General features: G+C 46.9%; 1 protein-coding gene across 1 annotated transcript in view; it reads right to left on the bottom strand.

Annotated features, from left to right (window-relative positions):
• The window catches only part of ryr2a (ryanodine receptor 2a (cardiac)), a 957,985-nt gene that overhangs the window by 147,326 nt on the left and 791,599 nt on the right, over nucleotides 1-19,060 (bottom strand). The window contains exons 75-78 of the mRNA XM_085980259.1: nucleotides 17,595-17,691; nucleotides 10,810-10,916; nucleotides 7,593-7,644; nucleotides 3,190-3,243 (exon numbers count right to left, since the gene is read on the bottom strand). Coding sequence (XP_085836385.1) covers nucleotides 3,190-3,243; nucleotides 7,593-7,644; nucleotides 10,810-10,916; nucleotides 17,595-17,691 — 310 coding nt within the window. The remainder of the gene's footprint in view (nucleotides 1-3,189; nucleotides 3,244-7,592; nucleotides 7,645-10,809; nucleotides 10,917-17,594; nucleotides 17,692-19,060) is intronic.

The raw sequence follows: 19,060 nt of genomic DNA, 5'->3' as shown, positions 1-19,060 counted from the left end.
GTCTGGTATTTCCTAAACTGTCCCATATTACTAAAAATGCAATAATTTGGCCAGTTATTGGAACCAACTCTGGTACAAATGCACAATGCGTGCCTGGAAAGAGTGTTTTGTCCTCGTTTCAGTTGAACCACAACAGAAGACTGATGCACATGCATGAGCACGCAAACACACCGTGTATAGGTGCTTGTGAGGAGCACCACAGCGGGTCTTTTCAGCGGCGCGTAATGGAAACAGGCTTGACAAAATGCCTGGGGTAAATGTGGATTAACAAATCCGAATTTCTGATAGCTTTGAAGCTTGCAAGTCAACTAAAAAGAGGATACCACAGCTTGGATGGGACAAGAGTACCAACAGAAGACAGTTTAGAGCCCTACAACAAGGACAGTGTTGGGCGTTGAATGGCGCAGCTCAAAGCTGAGAACATGGGGCGTGAAACAATTAAACCTGCATCATGTCCAGACAAAAGGAATTTTGGGAGACATGTGTGGCTTATGAGGAGCAGCAGCAGCAGCAAAAGCAGCCCGTTATGAAATTGGCTTTGCTGCCTTTGTGTTCTACTGGAACTACTAAGAAACACGTTGGAAGAACCAAAAATTCAGATGGAAGAGGTTAAAAAAAATGAAGGCTTTTACGGGAATATATATATAAAAAAAGCAAGGAATGACACAAATGAACAAGGTAATGGATTCAAAAAATGAAAATTATTTGAAATACTGTAGATGACACTAACACAGAACAATTAGTGGGTTTTTAGTTCGCTTTCTTTTCCTTTTTTTTTGTTTTACCAGAGACGTTTCCCAGAAGCTGCCAAATTTGTTTCGTAAATCTTTGATTATATCACGCTGCAAAAACAAAATTAATCAGTTTTTTTGTCATTTCCACGTAAGCGCAAAAACTCTTAGTCTGGAAGAAAATGGTGATAAATCTAAAATGGGAGCGTAAAGTAATAGTGCAGCCTTGCTTCACTGAGCCGTGCCAAAATCTGACAGTTTTGCCTTCATTTTCAACCTCTTCCCTAGTAGCTACGGAGTGAAAGAATACAAAATTCTGTCAGTTCATGAGTCTTTGTTTTTATTAAAGCTGCAGCATTCCTTTTGTGGCCTTCATGGGATGGATTTGGCATTTTTCACAACCTCTCTTCCTTAAGTTGTGTTTACTCCCTCTCATCTAGGTGCCCTCTATACTAGGCACAACTTCCCAACCATAAAGGCTCTGACAATAACAGCAAGGAAACACATGAAAGTGGATAGCCCTGGAAATTTCCTTTTCTTACTTTAGGCAGTGAGGTGGGGGAGGGGTGGAATGCAGCATCTGGTCACCATTTTGCATCTTACCACGTTATCTAGCTGAGACCTGTAACTTACTGTTTTGGCAGTTGCACGCAGTAAACTTAGCATTGCATTTTGCCAACCATAAATAAAAAAGGTTACGCAATTAGTGGCACAAAAATTCCTGTAAGCGGTCAATGAACGGCGCCCGTCATAAGTTAGACTCGCCCTTGCCTGTTTAATCTCCATGATATTGCGTCCTGCAAGTTGCTGGAAGTGGGAGATGGAAGCGGCACGGCGCCCTCTACAGGGCATCTGGAATCTGAGTGAACAGAGCAAGCAACTGTGCATCTCTTTAACCAATCAGGTTGAAGGATTGTGAAATGAACAGTGCAGATTCTGAACCAGGAAGTGTCTAAGTTGGAATAGTGAATTCAACATCACATCAGGTGCAGAAAGAGGAATAAATAGAGGGAAAGAAAGATTGGATTAAGAGAGAGAGAAAAGAGGCAGAAAGAAAAAAGAAAAAAAGTTATTAAAATTTTAAAAAAATCTCCAACAATTAAAAGCTGAAGGAATGAGTTCCACACTTGTAACCGTTAATTTTCAGTGCCAGTGAGGTTGACTGGCATTAATTAACACTTATCACGCCATTAAAAAAGGTGCTTAGACTGAAATGGACAAGCCCTAACTTTCTGTGGTGAGTTTAGTTCGTACCTGCCGCGCAAGTACAGGAATTTCCCAATGTTCAATGTATTTGAATGGTGAGTCAGGATGTGAGATGCCGTTTTTGTGACGCTAACGGCAGAGCGATGAAATTCGGATTTTAACCACACATCTGCCCTCGCCCTGAGGTTGCTGTCCGATTTGCGCATAAATAATGGTGAATGCCGTTACCCTCACCATTATTGACAGGAAAATCTGGGCCAGTATGTACAGAAATTATAACAATTTCATGCAATATTTTATTCTTGTAGATGAAATGGCTTTTACGGATGTGTTCTGTTTGCTTACTTGTTCATCTTTTGTATATAAGTTACTAATCAGTGAGGCAATGGATGTATTTTGTGACAACCAATACTTAAGAACATGTTGAATTCCTTGCTAAATTTTAAAAGTGAGGCTAGGATGCCCTAAAATAGCTGCTCATCATCAACTGGTCCCCGCAATAAACTGTAGCCAGATTTTGCAAAGATGACAGGGTTTAGAAACTATTTTTCCAATCACAAATCAAAATTAATTTTTTTATTAAGTTAAATCATGCTAAAAGGAATCACTATTTTATATTTTGTCCAGTTTTGAAATCCATCCTTTGTGGTTCAAAAAGAGGAACTGCAACCTTAAGAACAATAAATGAAGGGACTGTAGATGTGCTGGGTTACAATTAGCTTTGGATATTAAAGTAAACCATGCAGATTTCTACTGAACACCGGCATTAGATTACACCTTGTCAGAGATTCAGCCAGTAACTGATATGTTCTGTGGCTCTTTGTCTGATTCTTATTACCATTTACTCTCCATATGGTGATTTTAATGGCGGGTCCTCATTGGTATCCACTGATGGTTAGATTATGTACATGAGAAAAGGTAGCGTGAAAGATCCGAGAATCTGCAATGATGTAATCTAATTTCAAGAATGAATCAAAATATCTCCTTTATTGAGGAGGTATGTATCCTCAGGACCTGTTGTTCTACATGTAGACATCGAGCTGCCAAACAAATGCTGTTCATAATTAATTAATTGTGTATGATCGCATTGCTGGAGTTGAACATCACATCCAACTTAAAATAAGCAGCCAATTCAAAGGGCGAAAGCTCAAAGCACTTGGCATTAAGCAAGGACGTCTACAAAAGAAAATTAGTTTCAACATAAAAGCTGAGTATACGTATCGCCTGAGAGATTAATCGAGAAAAGTCTTACTTCAAAACTTTTGACTTCTTCCTCACCATCCTCATCTTCTTCTACATGACAACTCTGCAGGAAAAGAACATTAAAATGCCTCATTGAAATGTGATTCAATTTAAAACATGTGGCATTTTAAATAGCTATTACCATAGTTCCTTCCACATGATTTCTTAACTCGAATTCAAATCTGACCAACTCTGTCAATTTCACCTCTCTTGCTCCAAACCACATCTCATCTATGACTCAATCACCTCAAGCTTTCCAGTGTAGGTTTTGTTACTGAGGTTCTATTAGCATGACACTGAACAACCTTGTCCAAAAAAGGGTAAACTTGTAGAGTCTGCTCTTAGAATCCTCAACAGAGCTGTAATGTATAACTATAATGTATATTATTTCATGGCTCCTGATATGGTAATCATTTCAGCTTAGAGCCTCTAATGAAGATGGAATCCTGCTAACTTTTTACATAAGTGCTACATGGAATGAGTTTGGGCATTCTATGACCCCATTACAGTACTGCACTAATGGCAACTCTGACTTTAGTGGCATAGCTATACAGTAAATCAGGCGGTGCTGTTACATCTGGAGATGCCACCACCCACCTAAAGAATTGTTTTTTGTTTGCACATCTGGAGGCAGCAGTGTTCCCTTTCCCCCCGCCCCACCCACCCACCCACTTACTGCAGCATAAGGACATAAGAAACAGGAGCAGGACCAGGACATACGGCCCTTCGAACCTGCTCCCGTCATTCAGTAAGATCATGGCTGATGTTCTATCACAACTCCACCTTCCCACACTATCCCCATATCCCTTGCTTCCCCTAGTATCCAAAAGTCCATTGATCTCAGCCCTCTGGGGTAGAGAATTCCTAAGATTCTCAACCCTTTGAGTGAAGAAATTTCTCCTCATCTCAATCCTAAATGGCCGGCCGCTTATTCGGAGACTGTGACCCTGGTTCTAGACTCCCCAGCCAGGGGAAACATCCTCCCTGCATCTACCCTGTCAAGACCTTAAGAATTTTATATGTTTCATTGAGATCACCTCTCATTCTTCTAAACTCCAGGGAATATAGGCCTAGTCTACTCAATCTCTCCTCATAGGATGATCAATATAAACACAGCTGCCAGAGGCAAAGATCACTATCTTTTCTAGCAGCTGTCAGGCTGAGCAGCACAGTTTACCTCTATAAACCAGCAAAGTGCTTTTTCCTTCCCGTGCAAGCACAGGAGATGCAACACCTGCCATTTTACCTCCTCCCTTCCCACTGTCCAGGGCCCCAAACACTCCTTCCAGATGAAACAGCGATTTACTCGTAGTTCTTGCAATTTAGTATACTGTATTCGCTGCTCACGATGCGGCCTCCTCTACATTGGGGAGACCAAACGCATAGAAAAAATAGGAGCAGCAGTAGGCCATTCGGCTCTTCAAGCCTGCTCCACCATTCAATATGATCATGGCTGATCCTCTATCTCAATAGCATATTCCCGCTCTCTCCCCATACCCCTTGATGCCTTTTGTGTCTAGAAATCTATCTATCTCCTTCTTAAATATATTCAGTGACTTGGCCTCCACAGCCTTCTGTGGTAGAGAATTCCACAGGTTCACCACCCTCTGAGTGAAGACATTTCTCCTCATCTCAGTCCTAAATGTCCTACCCCGTATCCTGAGACTGTGACCCCTCGTTCTAGACCCCCCCCCCAAGTCAGGGGAAACATCCTCCCTGCATCCAGTCTGTCTAGCCCTGTCAGAATTTTATACGTTTCAATGAGATCCCCTCTCATTCTTCTAAACTCTAGTGAATACTGGCCTAGTCGACCCAACCTCTCCTCATACGACAGTTTGGGCGACCGCTTTGTGGAACACCTCCGTTCAGTCTGTAAGTGTGACCCCGAGCTTCCGGTCGCTTGTCACTTTAATTCTCCGCTCCATTCCCACTGTGATCTCTCTGTCCTCGGCCTCTTACACTGTTCCAACGAAACTCAACGTGAGCTCGAGGAACAGCACCTCATCTTTCGATTAGGCACTTTACAGCCTTCTGGACTCAACATCGAGTTCAACAATTTCAAACTATAAACTCGGCCCCTATGTTTTCTTTTTTCTCTCACATGACAGCTGTTGATGATTCTGTCAGTGCCATTTACACCTCATCCAGAGTCATCTTTTGTTTCTTAACTTGTCCCATTCCCATTTCCTTTTGCCTGCACCATCATCCCTTTTGTCTCTTAATCTCTCCTGCCTTCCACCCTATCACAGACCTTCCCTTTTGTTCTTTCCTCCCCTCCCCACTTTCCCTGCCCCACACTTGCTTAAAAATCTGTTCCATCTCCAACTTTTTCCAGTTCTGACGAAGTGTCATCGACCTGAAACGTTAACTCTGTTTCTCTCCCCACAATGCTGCCTGGCCTGCTGAGTGTTTCCAGCATTTTCTATTGTTGTTTCAGACTTCCAGCATCTGCAGCATTTAGCAATTGTAAAAGTGTTTTTTTTTTGTTTGCTCCTTCCATCTAACATCTTGCTGTGTGGTTTAGATAATTTGGGGGCGAAGACTCCTGTTTTTCTGAGCTTTATTGAATTAATCCACATAGATGGTGATCATTGAATGGAATAAAACAAGGTTTCTCCATTATTCTCCACTATCCGTCTTTCAGGTGAGATTTTAAACTGAGGCCCCGTCTGCCCTCTCTGGTGGACGTAAAAGATCCCATGGCACTATTCAAAGAACAGCAGGGGCGTTCTCCAGACCAATGTTTATTTCTCAACCAGCATCACTAAAAAAGCAGATCATCTGGTCATTTTCTCATTGCTGTTTGTGGGACCCTGCTGTGCCCAAATTGGCTGCTGCGTTTCCTACGTTACAACGGGTGGCTACACTTTAAAAGTACTTCATTGGCTGTAAAGTGCTTTAGGACGTCCTGCGGTTGTGAAAGGCACTACAGGAAACTTTGGTTTATCCGGAGGTTAACTGTCCGGAATGTTCGATCCACCGGCAAAAATCAGGAGCCGTTTTGTTTGTTTTTTTTTCTTTTCGTTGCTTTTTTTTCCACCAGTCAGGCTCTGCAAGGTCTCGCTGAAGCTGTTGCTAAGCTACAGAGATGCTTGCAAGGTACGGCCGACTGTTTAGAAGCTGTTGCTAAGCAACAGGGTTTGTTGCCAGATACGGAAAAGCTCCGTATGTTTCAACATTAGCGCTGGTTTGACCGGCAGTTTTGATGGGATGGCAACAGCTCGGTCCCGTCGGTGCCGGATAGCACAAAGTTTCCTGTATATAAATTCAAATCTTTCTTTCAAAAAGGCTACTTCTAGCCTCTCCGGTCTGACACCCTCATTGTCAGATTTCCAGCAACAGCAGTAGCTGGTACAGTTCGGGCTACTAACTCTGGATCAACGTATCCCTGGAGGTTTCAACACATGACCTCTCGCCTCCAACCGCTCTGCCCAGTCAAACATATTTTTATCTCCATCTGTAATATTTTTATAACTAATAAAATGAAAGTTTTCAAAGTAAATTTTAAAAAAACAACATTTTTTTATGCCCTATGATTTCTCTCCCAGGGCTGCTCACAGCAGTGTCCTGAAGATTAATCTTCAATTCCTGGAGACTCCAGGGCAATCCTGGAGTGTTGACCACCCTAGGTGCAGTATAACTATAACCCATTTACAGCAAAACAAAAAAAAAGGCTGTAGATTGGGCGAGGTTTTTTGTCTCAAAAATCAAATTTACGCCCCCAAAAAAACCAGAGTGCTCCTTTAAGCATTTAGATGCAATGGCAAAGTTTACTTGGCTGGGCACTATTGAGCTCCGTAGGCTGCTGCGAGTTTACTTATTTGACAAGTATCTCCCAGCTTTGATGCACAAAATGCATCAAAGACTGAGCTGGGTTACTGATCCAACCATTTCACTCTTCCAAATCTGGAATCTTGCTTGGCTGAAAAAACACGCTTTCAAGCATGTTTTCAGCCAATGAAAATAGTTTTTCAAACTATTGAGCTCCCACGCCCAAAACAGACTGAGGACACAAAAAAGAAAGAAGAAAACAAGATAAGTAAAAGTTTTTTTAAAAAGTTAGGCTGGGAAATTCCTCACAGCTGCTTATTCTCCTCATGGTCCCACAAAAATACTCTGGCCTACTGCTAGTTACCCCTGGGATCGCCTTCCAACTCCCCACCCCCTCCCCTCCCACCAGGTCCATTCTGTCGACCCTCTAAGAGCAAGATTATATATCGTCAACCATTGCAAAGTCTTCCACTGTACACGAAAAACAAAGCAACAATTCTGTCGTAAAACCATTTGCTCGTCCCATTGTAGCTTTGAAAGAGCTATCCAATACAAACTATTTTACTCTAAAAAGAATTGATTTTTATTATTTATATAAATAATTTGTACTGAACTTATTTATCAATGTAATTCAATCATTACCTTTGCCATAATGTCAGCATAAGCCATGTAGAGGAAATCTTCTTCCAGGTTACTGAGGAGATCAGAAGAGAATGTTCTAAGTATAATTTCAAACCTGAGTTATTCAGTTAATTTTTTTTTGTGGTTGTACCTTAGTTTGCTTTAAAGAACATGGGCTAGAATTTCCAAGGGAGTTCTCCTGATCTTTCTCCTTAACTTTGGCAGACCATCGACAGAAACCCCAGAGAAACGGTATAAATGGTTACTTACACCATTTCTTCAGGTTTCCCACCGAAGTTACAGTGAGTTATCAGGAGAACCCCCACAGAAATTCTACCCCTATAGTCATACCACCTACCTATTAATATAAATTACGTACGGCATGGTACTAGAATAGCAACCCAGGAATAGTGAATTAAAATCCCGCCTTGTCAAGTTGTGAGGTTGAATTCAATAAATCTGATCATTTGTGAGGGTATGATGGGAAAAAATGACCATGAAAGATTGTCATAAAACTTCAACTGATTTTGTCACTCAATGAAGGGAACTTGTCACCCTTTCCCAGTTTGGCCAACAGGTGACTCCAGCCTACACTTTGTGGTTGACTTTTAATGTCCTCAGGGCAACTAGGGATAGCCAGTAAATGCTGCCTTGCTGGTATCACCTCTCTTGAGAACAACAAGAGCAGTAACTATGGGGCTAGAATGTCCTCAGAGCTGCTCCTACATTCCGTCGTAACTTGGCCAGAAGTGTGGTGGAAACGCCATTTACATGCAAAGTTAAGATGGCCGCGTGGGAGCGGCTCCGAGAAACTCCCAGGCCTCTGTAGCTAAAAAGTTAGTTGACATGGATTTACTGACCAAAGATGAGGTTCTGGCTCATCCTTTCATAGAAACCTACGATCCATCACATCATCTGACTGCCTCTTTCAATGAGGTTAGAGTTTTTGCTTCTCGAAGATAATTGCAGGGGTTAATCACCTTGGGGGGAATTTTGCCGGCACTCAGGGGGCGGGTTTGGAGGCGGGACCGGTGACAAAATTGCAAAGATTGACAGTGGGTCCCAAACCCGCTGTCAAGCCGCTTCCAAACAATCTTCCCAGGTGTCGGGTCCCCAATTTGCGCATGTGCCCGACACCTTGCGGCGGGATGAGGATTATAGGCACTTAACTGCTTGTTAACAGGTTGTTAACAGGTAGTTAAGAGGCTTTTTCCAATTTTGACAGGTCTACTGTGGGCTTCCCGACGTCTGGACACCACGCCAGGATAAGTGTGCCGTGCTGTGGGTCTACTGTAATGTTTCTTCATTGATGACAGCTGCAAAAGTGGTGTGAAGCATCCGATGGTGAGTTTCAGAGGTAAGAAAATGTTTGGAAAATCATTTTTAATGTATTTAGACTTTTCTGTAGGTAAGAAGTTTTGAAGTGTTTGTGTAGTCCCACCTCATTGGGAGAACCTCTCTCACCAGTGACAGATCATTTCTGTAACCTCACCTGCAGCTGCCATTTGTTCTAGCCTAAGGAGGGAGTCACTGGAGAGCCTGGGTGCAAGGGCTCATCTTTGTACAGTGGCTGTCAGTGTTTGCAGCACCTCAATGCTGTCAAACACGGAAAAATCACTTGTCAAAAAAATTGTGTGTGGTCCCTTTAAGAAAATTGGCAAATGACACGTCATCAAATGACATCATCTGACACCGGCTTTCTCTTAATTGGCCGACAAGCCCGCAAGGCAGGCTTAACAAGGCCAATCAACGCAAAATAGCGTCTGTGTGTCAGACGTCGTTGGGGGCGGGATGGGAACCCGGAAGGCAGCTTTCCTGCCCCACAAGCCGCATCGAAAGGTAAAATCCAGCTCCCTGTATCAGTCCTGAACATGCCTTTTACCACTTTGTACCCAAGTTCTGTAATTGTAGTTTAATGTGAAATAGTACATGGTACCTTAGTACCTTTTCTTTCCACTTAGTATTATATGTTTCTCCATAAGGTCCCCCACTCACCTCCTTGCAAGGCTGAAGAGTTCAAATTTTTCTAACATTTCCTCGTCACTCTGCTCTCAGACCCAAGCAATGTACCTTAGTCTCACCCAAAAGCTTTCCTGTCTGTTCGATAGCAACATGGCAGGAGAGATTTAACAAGCCGTTTCAGCAATTTCCAGTTTAGAAATTTCAAAACCATAATTGGCAGCATTCCCAGTGCCAAACTATAAGAAAATTCTTTGATCACAAGATAAACACAGATGAGGACGGAAGGCCATCTGGCCGACCTTAGCTCATTCATCCAGAGAGATCCTGCAGTCCTCCCATCAAAACACCCAAATGTTTCTGAAATGTTACTGGGTTTGTACTTCACTTCCCAGAAGCCAATTTCATTCACTGATCACTCTTTATGTGAAGAACTGCAGCAGGCAGGCCTCGGGAGGGAAGTTGGTGGTAAGTCATTTTAAGTGTCGCCGCCACCCCATCTACACTGATAAAATGGAGTGATAGAGAATCCAAAATCAGGGCCATTATCTTGAAATTAATATATTGACTCAACACAAGTTCACAAGAAAAAGAGAAAGCAACTTACCATATCACCAGCAAAAAAAATGTTTTACAATTGCCAATGATGGTAAAAAGCCTTGACGTACCAGCCAGGGAATGTGCATTAATGCAGGATAGCAAGGGACGGTCCAATGGGGTGATGGCTTAACGTTATGACGCCATCAACATCAAGAAGGCTGTGACAGAACATTGACTTGGAAATTAATTCTCGCCCCCTTTTTCAGGTGTAACCCGAGTGGCGACAACAAGCGCTGCACCTACACTAAGGAGCGGGATAATGGTCCTCTTGTGTCAACGGGAGGTGACTGGTGTACTGATGGCACTAGTCGCGCCCCAAGAGGCAGTTCGCCGGTCGCGGGGAGGAGCATAATCGGCAGGCTAGGACAATGACCGAGGGCCTACGGTAAATATTAGGGTGGGGGGAGGGGGCATGCCTGGGCTGACAGCAGCTCGCACTCCTGCTCCTCCTGGCTCTGGGTTCGGGTAGGTTTTTAAAACTGTTTCTTCCCCTGTAGGTGTTTCTTCCCTTGTCACAAGTATAGGACACTGCAATGAAAAAAAACTGAAGTGCAAATAAATGATCCCACAAACGTATCTGGAACTATTTTTCAAGTGTAGTACAACGTTAGATCCAAACGATTTAGTTTGAGAGTAGGAAAAGCAAGTTATCCGAATTGTACTATTCTGTTAAACCTACCATTTTTCAGTTAAAGCTGTTCGACTGAAAAGCAGAATGAGTTGGTGAAGAGGGTCAAGTCGTTTAGTTCCCTCCTCTTCTTCCACTGGTTTTTTCCCCCCTGGTTTCTAAAGAAATAAACAGATAAACTTACAACCAAACAGAAATTCCATTAAAAAAAATTGTGCCACTAATTACTAACATACTGACCTGATTCAGGATTTCTAGCAGAAACTTTAAAATTTACAGTACAGTATTCAGTGAAAACATTGCACAACACAAAGTTAAGTGCTCTGAATGCAGCGCCTCGTATAACCAGAAAAGAACTGCATATCCGCGCTGAACCAGATTGTATTAGCTTCTAACATACACAGCGCTTTCCAGATCTCAAACAAAAACTGAAAAAAACTGGGAACAAACAGCAGGTCCATCAGCATCTATAAAGAGAAGAGACAGTCGGCATCTGAAGAAGGGAATGTAGCCAAAACCGTGACTCTCTCTTCTCTCCACATGTGCTCACTGCCTCACTGGGTGCTTCAAGTGTTTTTTGGTTTTTGATTCAAATTTCCAGCATTTGTAGTATTTTGCTCTTTATTTGCTTTCCATTTCTCTTTAATCAAGCTTTCCATCGCCCCTCTTAATCTTTCCTTTCCTGGCTCAGTGCGTTTTTTTTACTCTTTCTTGGGATGTGGGTGTCGCTAACTAGGCTAGCATTGCCCATCCCTAGTTGCCCTTGAGAAGGTGGTGGTGAGCCGTCTTCTTGAACAGCTGCAGTCCGTGTGATGAAGGTACTCCCACAGTGCTGTTAGGGAGGGAGTTCCAGGGCACGGCCAGCTTCTTTATCTGAGGAATTGCAAATGGGAACGGAACACTGTACAATCATCAATGAACAGCCCCACTTCTGGGCCTAGAAATTCAGTTGCGTTCGCCAGCCGTTAGCGCCATAAGAGGAGTAGATCTCGAGCGCTAGGCACTTAGCGGCCGGGCGCAGAACGATCTGCGCCTACGCCCAACGTCAGTAGACATTTAGCGCCGGCGCAAAGTGTTTGCGCGCGCTCAGCTGCGCGCGCAACTTATGACGTCATTTTGTCGTGCAACGCCGTTTGTGCGCCCCAAACCGGAACTTCAGTGGCGCCCGCCCAATGTGGGCGTGGCGCTGTTAAGAACTGTGAAGTGGAATGCAGCAGAGGCCCTGTGGGCCTCGGGGAGCGCTAATTAAAGGGCACTTAGACTGAACTATAAAGGCCAGCCATTTTGCTGCAATGACTTTAGTGCAACGGATTTCTGGACAGAGACCAAGGAAGAGACCTTACTGATTTGGGCCAACATAGGAGAGGTATTTTTGGCTTCTGGCCAGAGCTTGGAAGTTTGACTCATTGTGATTTCACTGTTTGCAAGTATATTATGGGGGCTGCATGGGGTTCCAACCCTCAGTTCCAGCATTATGTGCGAAGGGCTCGCAGACGCTGTGTGAGAGGGGCAGCCATGCCTAGACGCAGAGGGGCCATCAGGCGTCGGCAACGTAGGCCTTACCCACTCAGGGAATACCGCCAGCAGGTGTCCTATCTCACCATGACTGCCGCGCAGTGTGTTAAGAGGCTGCGCTTCAGAAGGGAGGTGGTTGCAGAGATCTGCCAGCTGCTTCACAGAGATCTGCGTCCACAGCTGATGAGCAGAACGTCTCTGTCGGTGGAAGTGAAGGTCACGGTGGCTCTGAACTTTTATGCAAGCGGCTCCTTCCAAGCCGCTGCTGGGGACATAGCGAACATATCCCAGTTCGCCGTGCATCGCTGCATCCGGCAGGTCACCGATGCCCTTTTCACAAGGAGACACCAATTCATCTCCTTCCCCATGACCCTAGAGAGGCAGGAGCAGCGTGCAGTCGGATTTGCGAGAACAGCGGGCTTCCCCATGGTGCAGGGCGCCATTGACTGCACACATGTGGCTTTGCGGGCACCTATCGACAATGCCGAGGATTACCGCAACCGGAAGGGCTACCATTCCCTCAATGTACAGCTGGTGTGTGACCACAGGCAGCGCATCCTGGCTGTCAATGCCCGCTTTCCAGGCAGCAGCCACGATGCATTTATCCTGCGCCAGACTACTGTGGCTGACATGTTCCAGGCACAGCCTCCCCCAAGAGGATGGCTTATCGGGGACAAAGGCTATCCTTTGTGTACATGGCTCATGACCCCGCTCCGCGCGCCCAGGACCCCTGCTGAGGAGGCATACAACGAAAACCATCAAGCCACAAGGAACATCATAGAGCAAACGATTGGCGTCCTCAAGCAACGGTTCCGCTGCCTGGATCGCTCCGGCGGATCTCTGCAGTATTCGCCGGATAGAGTCTCCCAGTTCGTCATCGTTTGCTGCATGCTGCACAACCTGGCTATCCGCAGGACTCAGGCACTGCCACCTCACGTTGGACCACCACCTCAGGAGGACGAGCAGGAGGACCATGAGGAGGAGGAGGAGGAGTACCAGCCCAGGAGGGAGCCACAAGGTCCAAGGGCCGTCCGTCGGCGGCTTATTGAACGACACTTCTAGGGCCCCTGTCAGGGAATGGCTTGTGGCAATGAAGGCACATGAATGCAGCCGCTCCGCAAGCCCTCAGCCGGTTAACGCAACAACCACTTGAAACATCACACATGGACAAGCTGAATAAAGAAAAAGCTTTATTGAACAAACTCAGGGCCCTTCCCACATGAAACCCAAAAACACACAACACCCCCAAAAAACAGTCAAAAACATATCTCACTCCCACAACCTGGGGAGGAATAACAAAACTTGTCCATCCAAATGGCCTTCATCCTCGGCCTTACCAAAAGAACCCCCCCCATAGACAGCACAAGCACCCCCATATAAAAAAACATTTGCCTTCACCCTCGGCCTTACCAAAAGAACCCCCCCCATAGACAGCACAAGCACCCCCATATAAAAAAAACATTTGCCAACACACTCTACTTTGTGTGCCAAGAGGGCGAGTCCTTGTCCAGCCTTTTCCGGCCCCTGGACGACCTGCTGCTCCGCCTCAACCTGGGCCCTGTGGGTGTTGCAAGGCTGGGGGAAGGCTCCTGAGGGGCACATTGCGTGACGGCAGATGCCCTTGGGGGTCGGCCTAGACGAGCTCTGGCCCTCGAGGGGCCGGCTGCTGACTGCTGCAGCTGTGGCTGGGCAGCATCAGTCTCTCCAGCAGCTCGTCGCAGCTTTGCTGGGGGAGTGGCAGTGGCGGCTGCAGCAATGGGGGCAAGCTGGCTGATGCCAGGCGCTCGCTGGTCGCCAGAGACACTGGCACTCGGCCGGGCTGGCACTGCAGCAAGCGCCGCAATCTGGTGAAGGCCAGACCGCTGTGCTGCAGCAGCGCGGCGGGTGCCCTGGCAATGCATGCGTGACACAGCGAGTGTGGCAGCAGTGAGTGCCCGTACTGCCCTGGTCTGTGCCCGCATCAGACCAGCCAGTGACTGCACGGCACCACTGATCAATTGTCCACTCGCTGCCTGTGCTGCCCTGAAGTCGTCCCGACTCGCGTCCTGTGCTGCCCTGAATTCGGCCCGACTCGCGTCCTGTGATGCCCCGAATTCGGCCCGACTCGCGTCCTGTGATGCCCCGAATTGTGCCCGACTCGCGTCCTGTGATGCCCCGAATTGTTCGAGACCCCTGGCCTGTGCTGCCGCGAGTTGTTCGAAACCCCTGGCCTGTGAGGTCCCGAAATCGGACACACTATGAGCCAGGGACTCAATGGCCTCAGGCAACCGTGCCACAACCCCCATGAACTCGGTGTGCCGACGATCCGAGTCCACGGACATTTGATCAAGGAGGCGCACCTCCTGGGCGAGGACCGTCTCCGGACTGGAGGCCGGACTCTCCCTCTGGGGAGAAGGCCGCCGAGCTGGCTGACCCTTCCCGCGTGGCTGCACGCCACTGGGCCCAGCAACTACACTCCCCTGCAACACTTCCCCCCTCTGGGGAGAAGGCCGCCGAGCTGCCCGACCCTTCCCGCGTGGCTGGACGCCACTGGGCACAGGAGCTACACTCCCCTGCAACACTTCCCCCCTCTGGGGAGAAGGCAGCCGAGCTGGCCGACCCTTCCCGCTTGGCTGGACGCCACTGGGCACAGGAGCTACACTCCCCTGCAACACTTCCCCCTGGCTCTCCTCCAGGGAACACGTGTCCCCTCCATTGCCATCCCCTGGCGCGGATGAGGGTTCCCCCGATGTGCCGCCTTCCTCTTGCTCCTTCTCGTCCTCCTCTTCCGAGGGACTGACACTCGCAGCTTCAGGGACCTCCTCCTCACCAGCTGAAAGCAGGAAGGCACAAGAGTAGCTTTAGAGTGAGGACAGGGCGTCAGCGAGGGAGGCATGAGTGGTGGCATTCTGCGCATTGGTCGGACAGTGGCAAAGGATGTAGATCTGAAGCGCAAGGGGAACGAGAGAGGTCCAAACGGTCATGTCCTTACCATTGGGGCCCAGCACAGGGTCGGCATCTCCAATTGCAACGGGGCCAATCACCCGGGCACCCATGACTCGACCCACGCGCTCCTCCAGGTCACTGAGCTGCTGGAACTGGGCACGGCCTCCCCCGGTGACAGTCCGGCTCTTCAGATTCTGGGCCAGCTTGGCCTGCAAGAGAAAGGACGGCCTCTAAGTACAGTGTGGTGCCCTGTTGTTGTGTGCACTGCCTCCCATGGTCGAATAGCTTGGCCAGTGTGGTGCCCTGTTGCTGTATGCACTGCCTCCCATGGTCGAATAGCTTGGCCAGTGTGTAAAGTGCAGAAAGTGCAATTGATGTTCATGCCAGTGCCATAGCTGCTGGATGAGGGCTGGCCATTAGGGCTTTGAGGTCCCTTTGCCCATAATGTGAGGTGCACATGCAAGGATGAGGAGGACACTGGAAAGGGTACTCACCCTGACAATCCGAGTGAGGTCGCTAAACTTTTTCCGGCATTGGACACCAGTCCTGGGGACATCGCTGTTGGCTGTGACCCTCTGGGCGATTTCCCTCCAGGCTCTCCTGTACACCCTCTTGGGAGGCTTCTTGCCACTGTCCGGGAACAAGATATGGCTTCTCTTCTCCAAAGCCCTAACCAGCACCTTTAAATCATGGGCAGAGAAGCGCTGCGCTCGCTCACGGGCCCTCTGCATCCTTCCTGGCGCTATTTCTCTCCAGCAGCAGTGTTTAGGCCTAGCTGGAGGGCTGCAGTATCCAGGGCGTGGCAGCAGACCAAGTCGACCCTTCCCCCTTTAAGAGCTGGCCGGCGCCAGGGTGTCTGCTGTCAATCAAAACATGACCGCACCTGCGCTGCGCCCGGCCTCAGCGGTATCAGTCTGCACCGCCGGCTTAGCGCCTAAAGATAGCCGTGCAACGCCAGTTTTAGCGCTCGAGCGAACTCCTTGGCCAAAGCTACTGAATTTCGGCAAAGTGGACTCCACTTTCCGGCGGGCGCAAACTTTAGCGGCCGCCCGACTTTACCGCCCCAAAAGTGGCTATACTGAATTTCTAGGCCCTGATGTCATGATGGAGGGATGATCAATGATGAATGAGCTGAAGGTAGTTGGACATAGGATGCTGCCCTGAGGAACTCCTGCAGCGATGTCCTGGGGCTGAGATGACTGGCCTCCAACAACCACAACCATCTTCCCTGTGCTAGGTATGACTCCAGCCAGTGGAGAGTTTTACCCCTGATCCCCACTGACTTCAGTTTTACCAGGGCTTCTTGGTGTCACAGTCGGTCGAATGCTGCCTTGATGTCAAGGGCAGTCACTCTCACCTCACCTCTGGAATTCAGCTCTTTTGTCCATATTTGGGCCAAGGCATATTTGGAGCCGACTAGTCCTGGCAGAACCCAAACTGAGCATCAGTGAGCAGATTATTGCTGTTTAATAGCACTGTTGACGACTTTGCCCATCACTTTGCTGATGGTTGAGAGTAGGCTGATGGGGCGGTAATTGGCCGGGTTGGATTTGTCCTGCTTTTTGTGGACAGAACATACTTGGGCAATTTTCCACATTGTCGGATAGATGCCAGTGTTATAGCTGTACTGGAACTGCTTAGCTAGAGGCGCGGCTAGTTCTGGAGCACAGTTCTTCAGCACGACAGCCGGGATGTTGTCGGGACATGTATCCTTTGCTGTGTCCCGTGCACTCAGTCATTTCTTGATATAACGTGGAGTCCGTTCTCCTTTCCCCCAATAGTGAGGTGCCCTGGGACGTTTCCTTACCTTTATAGGTACCATGTGAATGCAAGGTATTGTTGTGTCTGGCCTGCAGTGAGCAAGGATATCTGTCTGCAGATTCCAGATGGCAAGTGTGAAAAACTTGAACTTTTCAAGGGATGCTGCTAAGTCCATGTAACATATTGAGCTTGAAAACTTTGCAATGATAATCTCAGTCTACCTCGCAAATCAATTTTATTAAATGAAAATGTTACAGAAGATTTCTCCTTTGGCGCTGAAATTCTTCTGTGCGATATTCATAACAAACGTTAACATGTTTGTATGAAATTCCTCAGTCCACTATTTTAACAAAGGCATTTTTTTTAATGGGTTAATGCTTTTGCTAAAATAGTGTACAGAGGAATTCCATATGAATGGATTAACATGCACATTGTCCATATCAAACAGAGCAATGATAAAGGATATTTGTTGTAGACCGTTAAGTGACGATGGAAGAGTTGTCCTGGTGGAAAGGTAAAAGCAAAGGTATGACAATAAAAAAACTTCCCCAATGACACCGCTTTACATTTCAATTACCTTATTAGATTCCATGCAAATTAGGCTGCATGAAGGGCAACAGGAAAGTGTTACTTACGGCTATATCTTCTATTAGCTTGTCTTCAAAATAATGTTCCTCAGTCTCAATCCAGGATTTCTCATAGCCTTGAAGGAAGAGGTTGACAGCTCGGTGCCTGAAGAGAAATACGCCAATGGCAGTTATGACAAGAAAATTTGCTTTGCTTATTACATCAGGACTGTACTACATTCTGTATAATGTTAAACTGATTAGAGAAATGAATTTTGCCACCTGGAGCCCAGTTTGTAGCACTGTTCTATCAGTCATTGCCATCTGCTTTAGCAATATCTGATCATTTCCCACCTCAAGCTAGATTTTTTCATCTGCCTCAACCTGATTAGGGTCATTTTAATAGTAACGAAGAAGAATTTTGATACCAACATAAATTGGCTGTTAATCTCCCATCTAAATTTCTGTTCATAAATGTAGGTATTTATCTATATATTAATTTTCAAAAACACAACGGTGCTGGAAAAGTAAACAAAGAGAGAACAGCACCAGATGGCCAAGAAAGCAACGCTTTCCCAAAACCTGCACAGCAATGTAAATGTGCCTTGAGTGGCGAGTTTCGCCAGCACCTAGAAAGGCAGAGGCACTCCAGGTACAATATAAATGTTGTTACCTGCTGCTGCTGGAGGTGCAGCGACTGCTGAATGGCTCAGCATGTCTGCGGGAGCAAAAGGTGCAGTTTGTCAGTCATTGGGGAGATTAGCACTCCTGTTGAAGGAGCCAATGCTTGCAACTTTAAAACAACATTCCTCCCTTATTCATGCCTTCGCTATCTCCAGAGTAGACCTCTCCAGTACCACACTCAGCAGCTTCCCTATCTACACCCAACAAAAAATTGCTACTTGTCCCAATTCTATCTCACACTACAGGCTGAATTTTGCTGGCGCTCAAGAGGGCGGGTTCGGAGGCGGGTCCCGTTGTCAAAATCAAAAAGATTGACAGCGGGCCGGTATCCCGCTCTGAACCCGCCTCCTTGTGAGTTTCCCTAATGCCGGCTCTGCCTGCGCTTTGTAGACCCGGCACTAAGCGGCAGGATTGTGCTAGTTAAGAGGGTGCTTTAATCACCATTTTACCAAGTTTTTCACGAGGTTCCCGTCGCTCGGAGATCACGCCAGGTAAGTATGTCAGGTTCTGAACAACTCCCCATTTCTTTCAATAGGTGACAGTTGCAAAAGTGGTATAAAAGCTACCATTTTACAGCTGGTCACTTTCCAATGTCAGAAGCTGGAACATTAATGATTTGGAACACACTTTTGAGCTTTATGCACTTTTGAAGTGTTTGGAGTAATCTCTCTATCCACTGTCACCTCCTTGGAACAACCTATAGACAGATTACTTCTGCCATCTCAAACTCTCCTGCCATCTATCCCATCAGCATCGGTGCCCTTGAAAATATCTCACCTTGGTCTTCAGAATCCCAACACGATCAGCCCCAACACCAGCATCACCGGGCACACCAGCAGCACCAACAACAC

The sequence above is a fragment of the Somniosus microcephalus genome, chromosome 3 (genome assembly GCF_052327205.1).
Source record: "Somniosus microcephalus isolate GS21.2 chromosome 3, FLI_Smic_1.0, whole genome shotgun sequence".
Classification (NCBI taxonomy): Eukaryota; Metazoa; Chordata; class Chondrichthyes; order Squaliformes; family Somniosidae; genus Somniosus; species Somniosus microcephalus.
The sequence above is the reverse complement of the archived record's forward strand: the minus strand, read 5'-3'. Positions and strand labels throughout refer to the sequence as shown.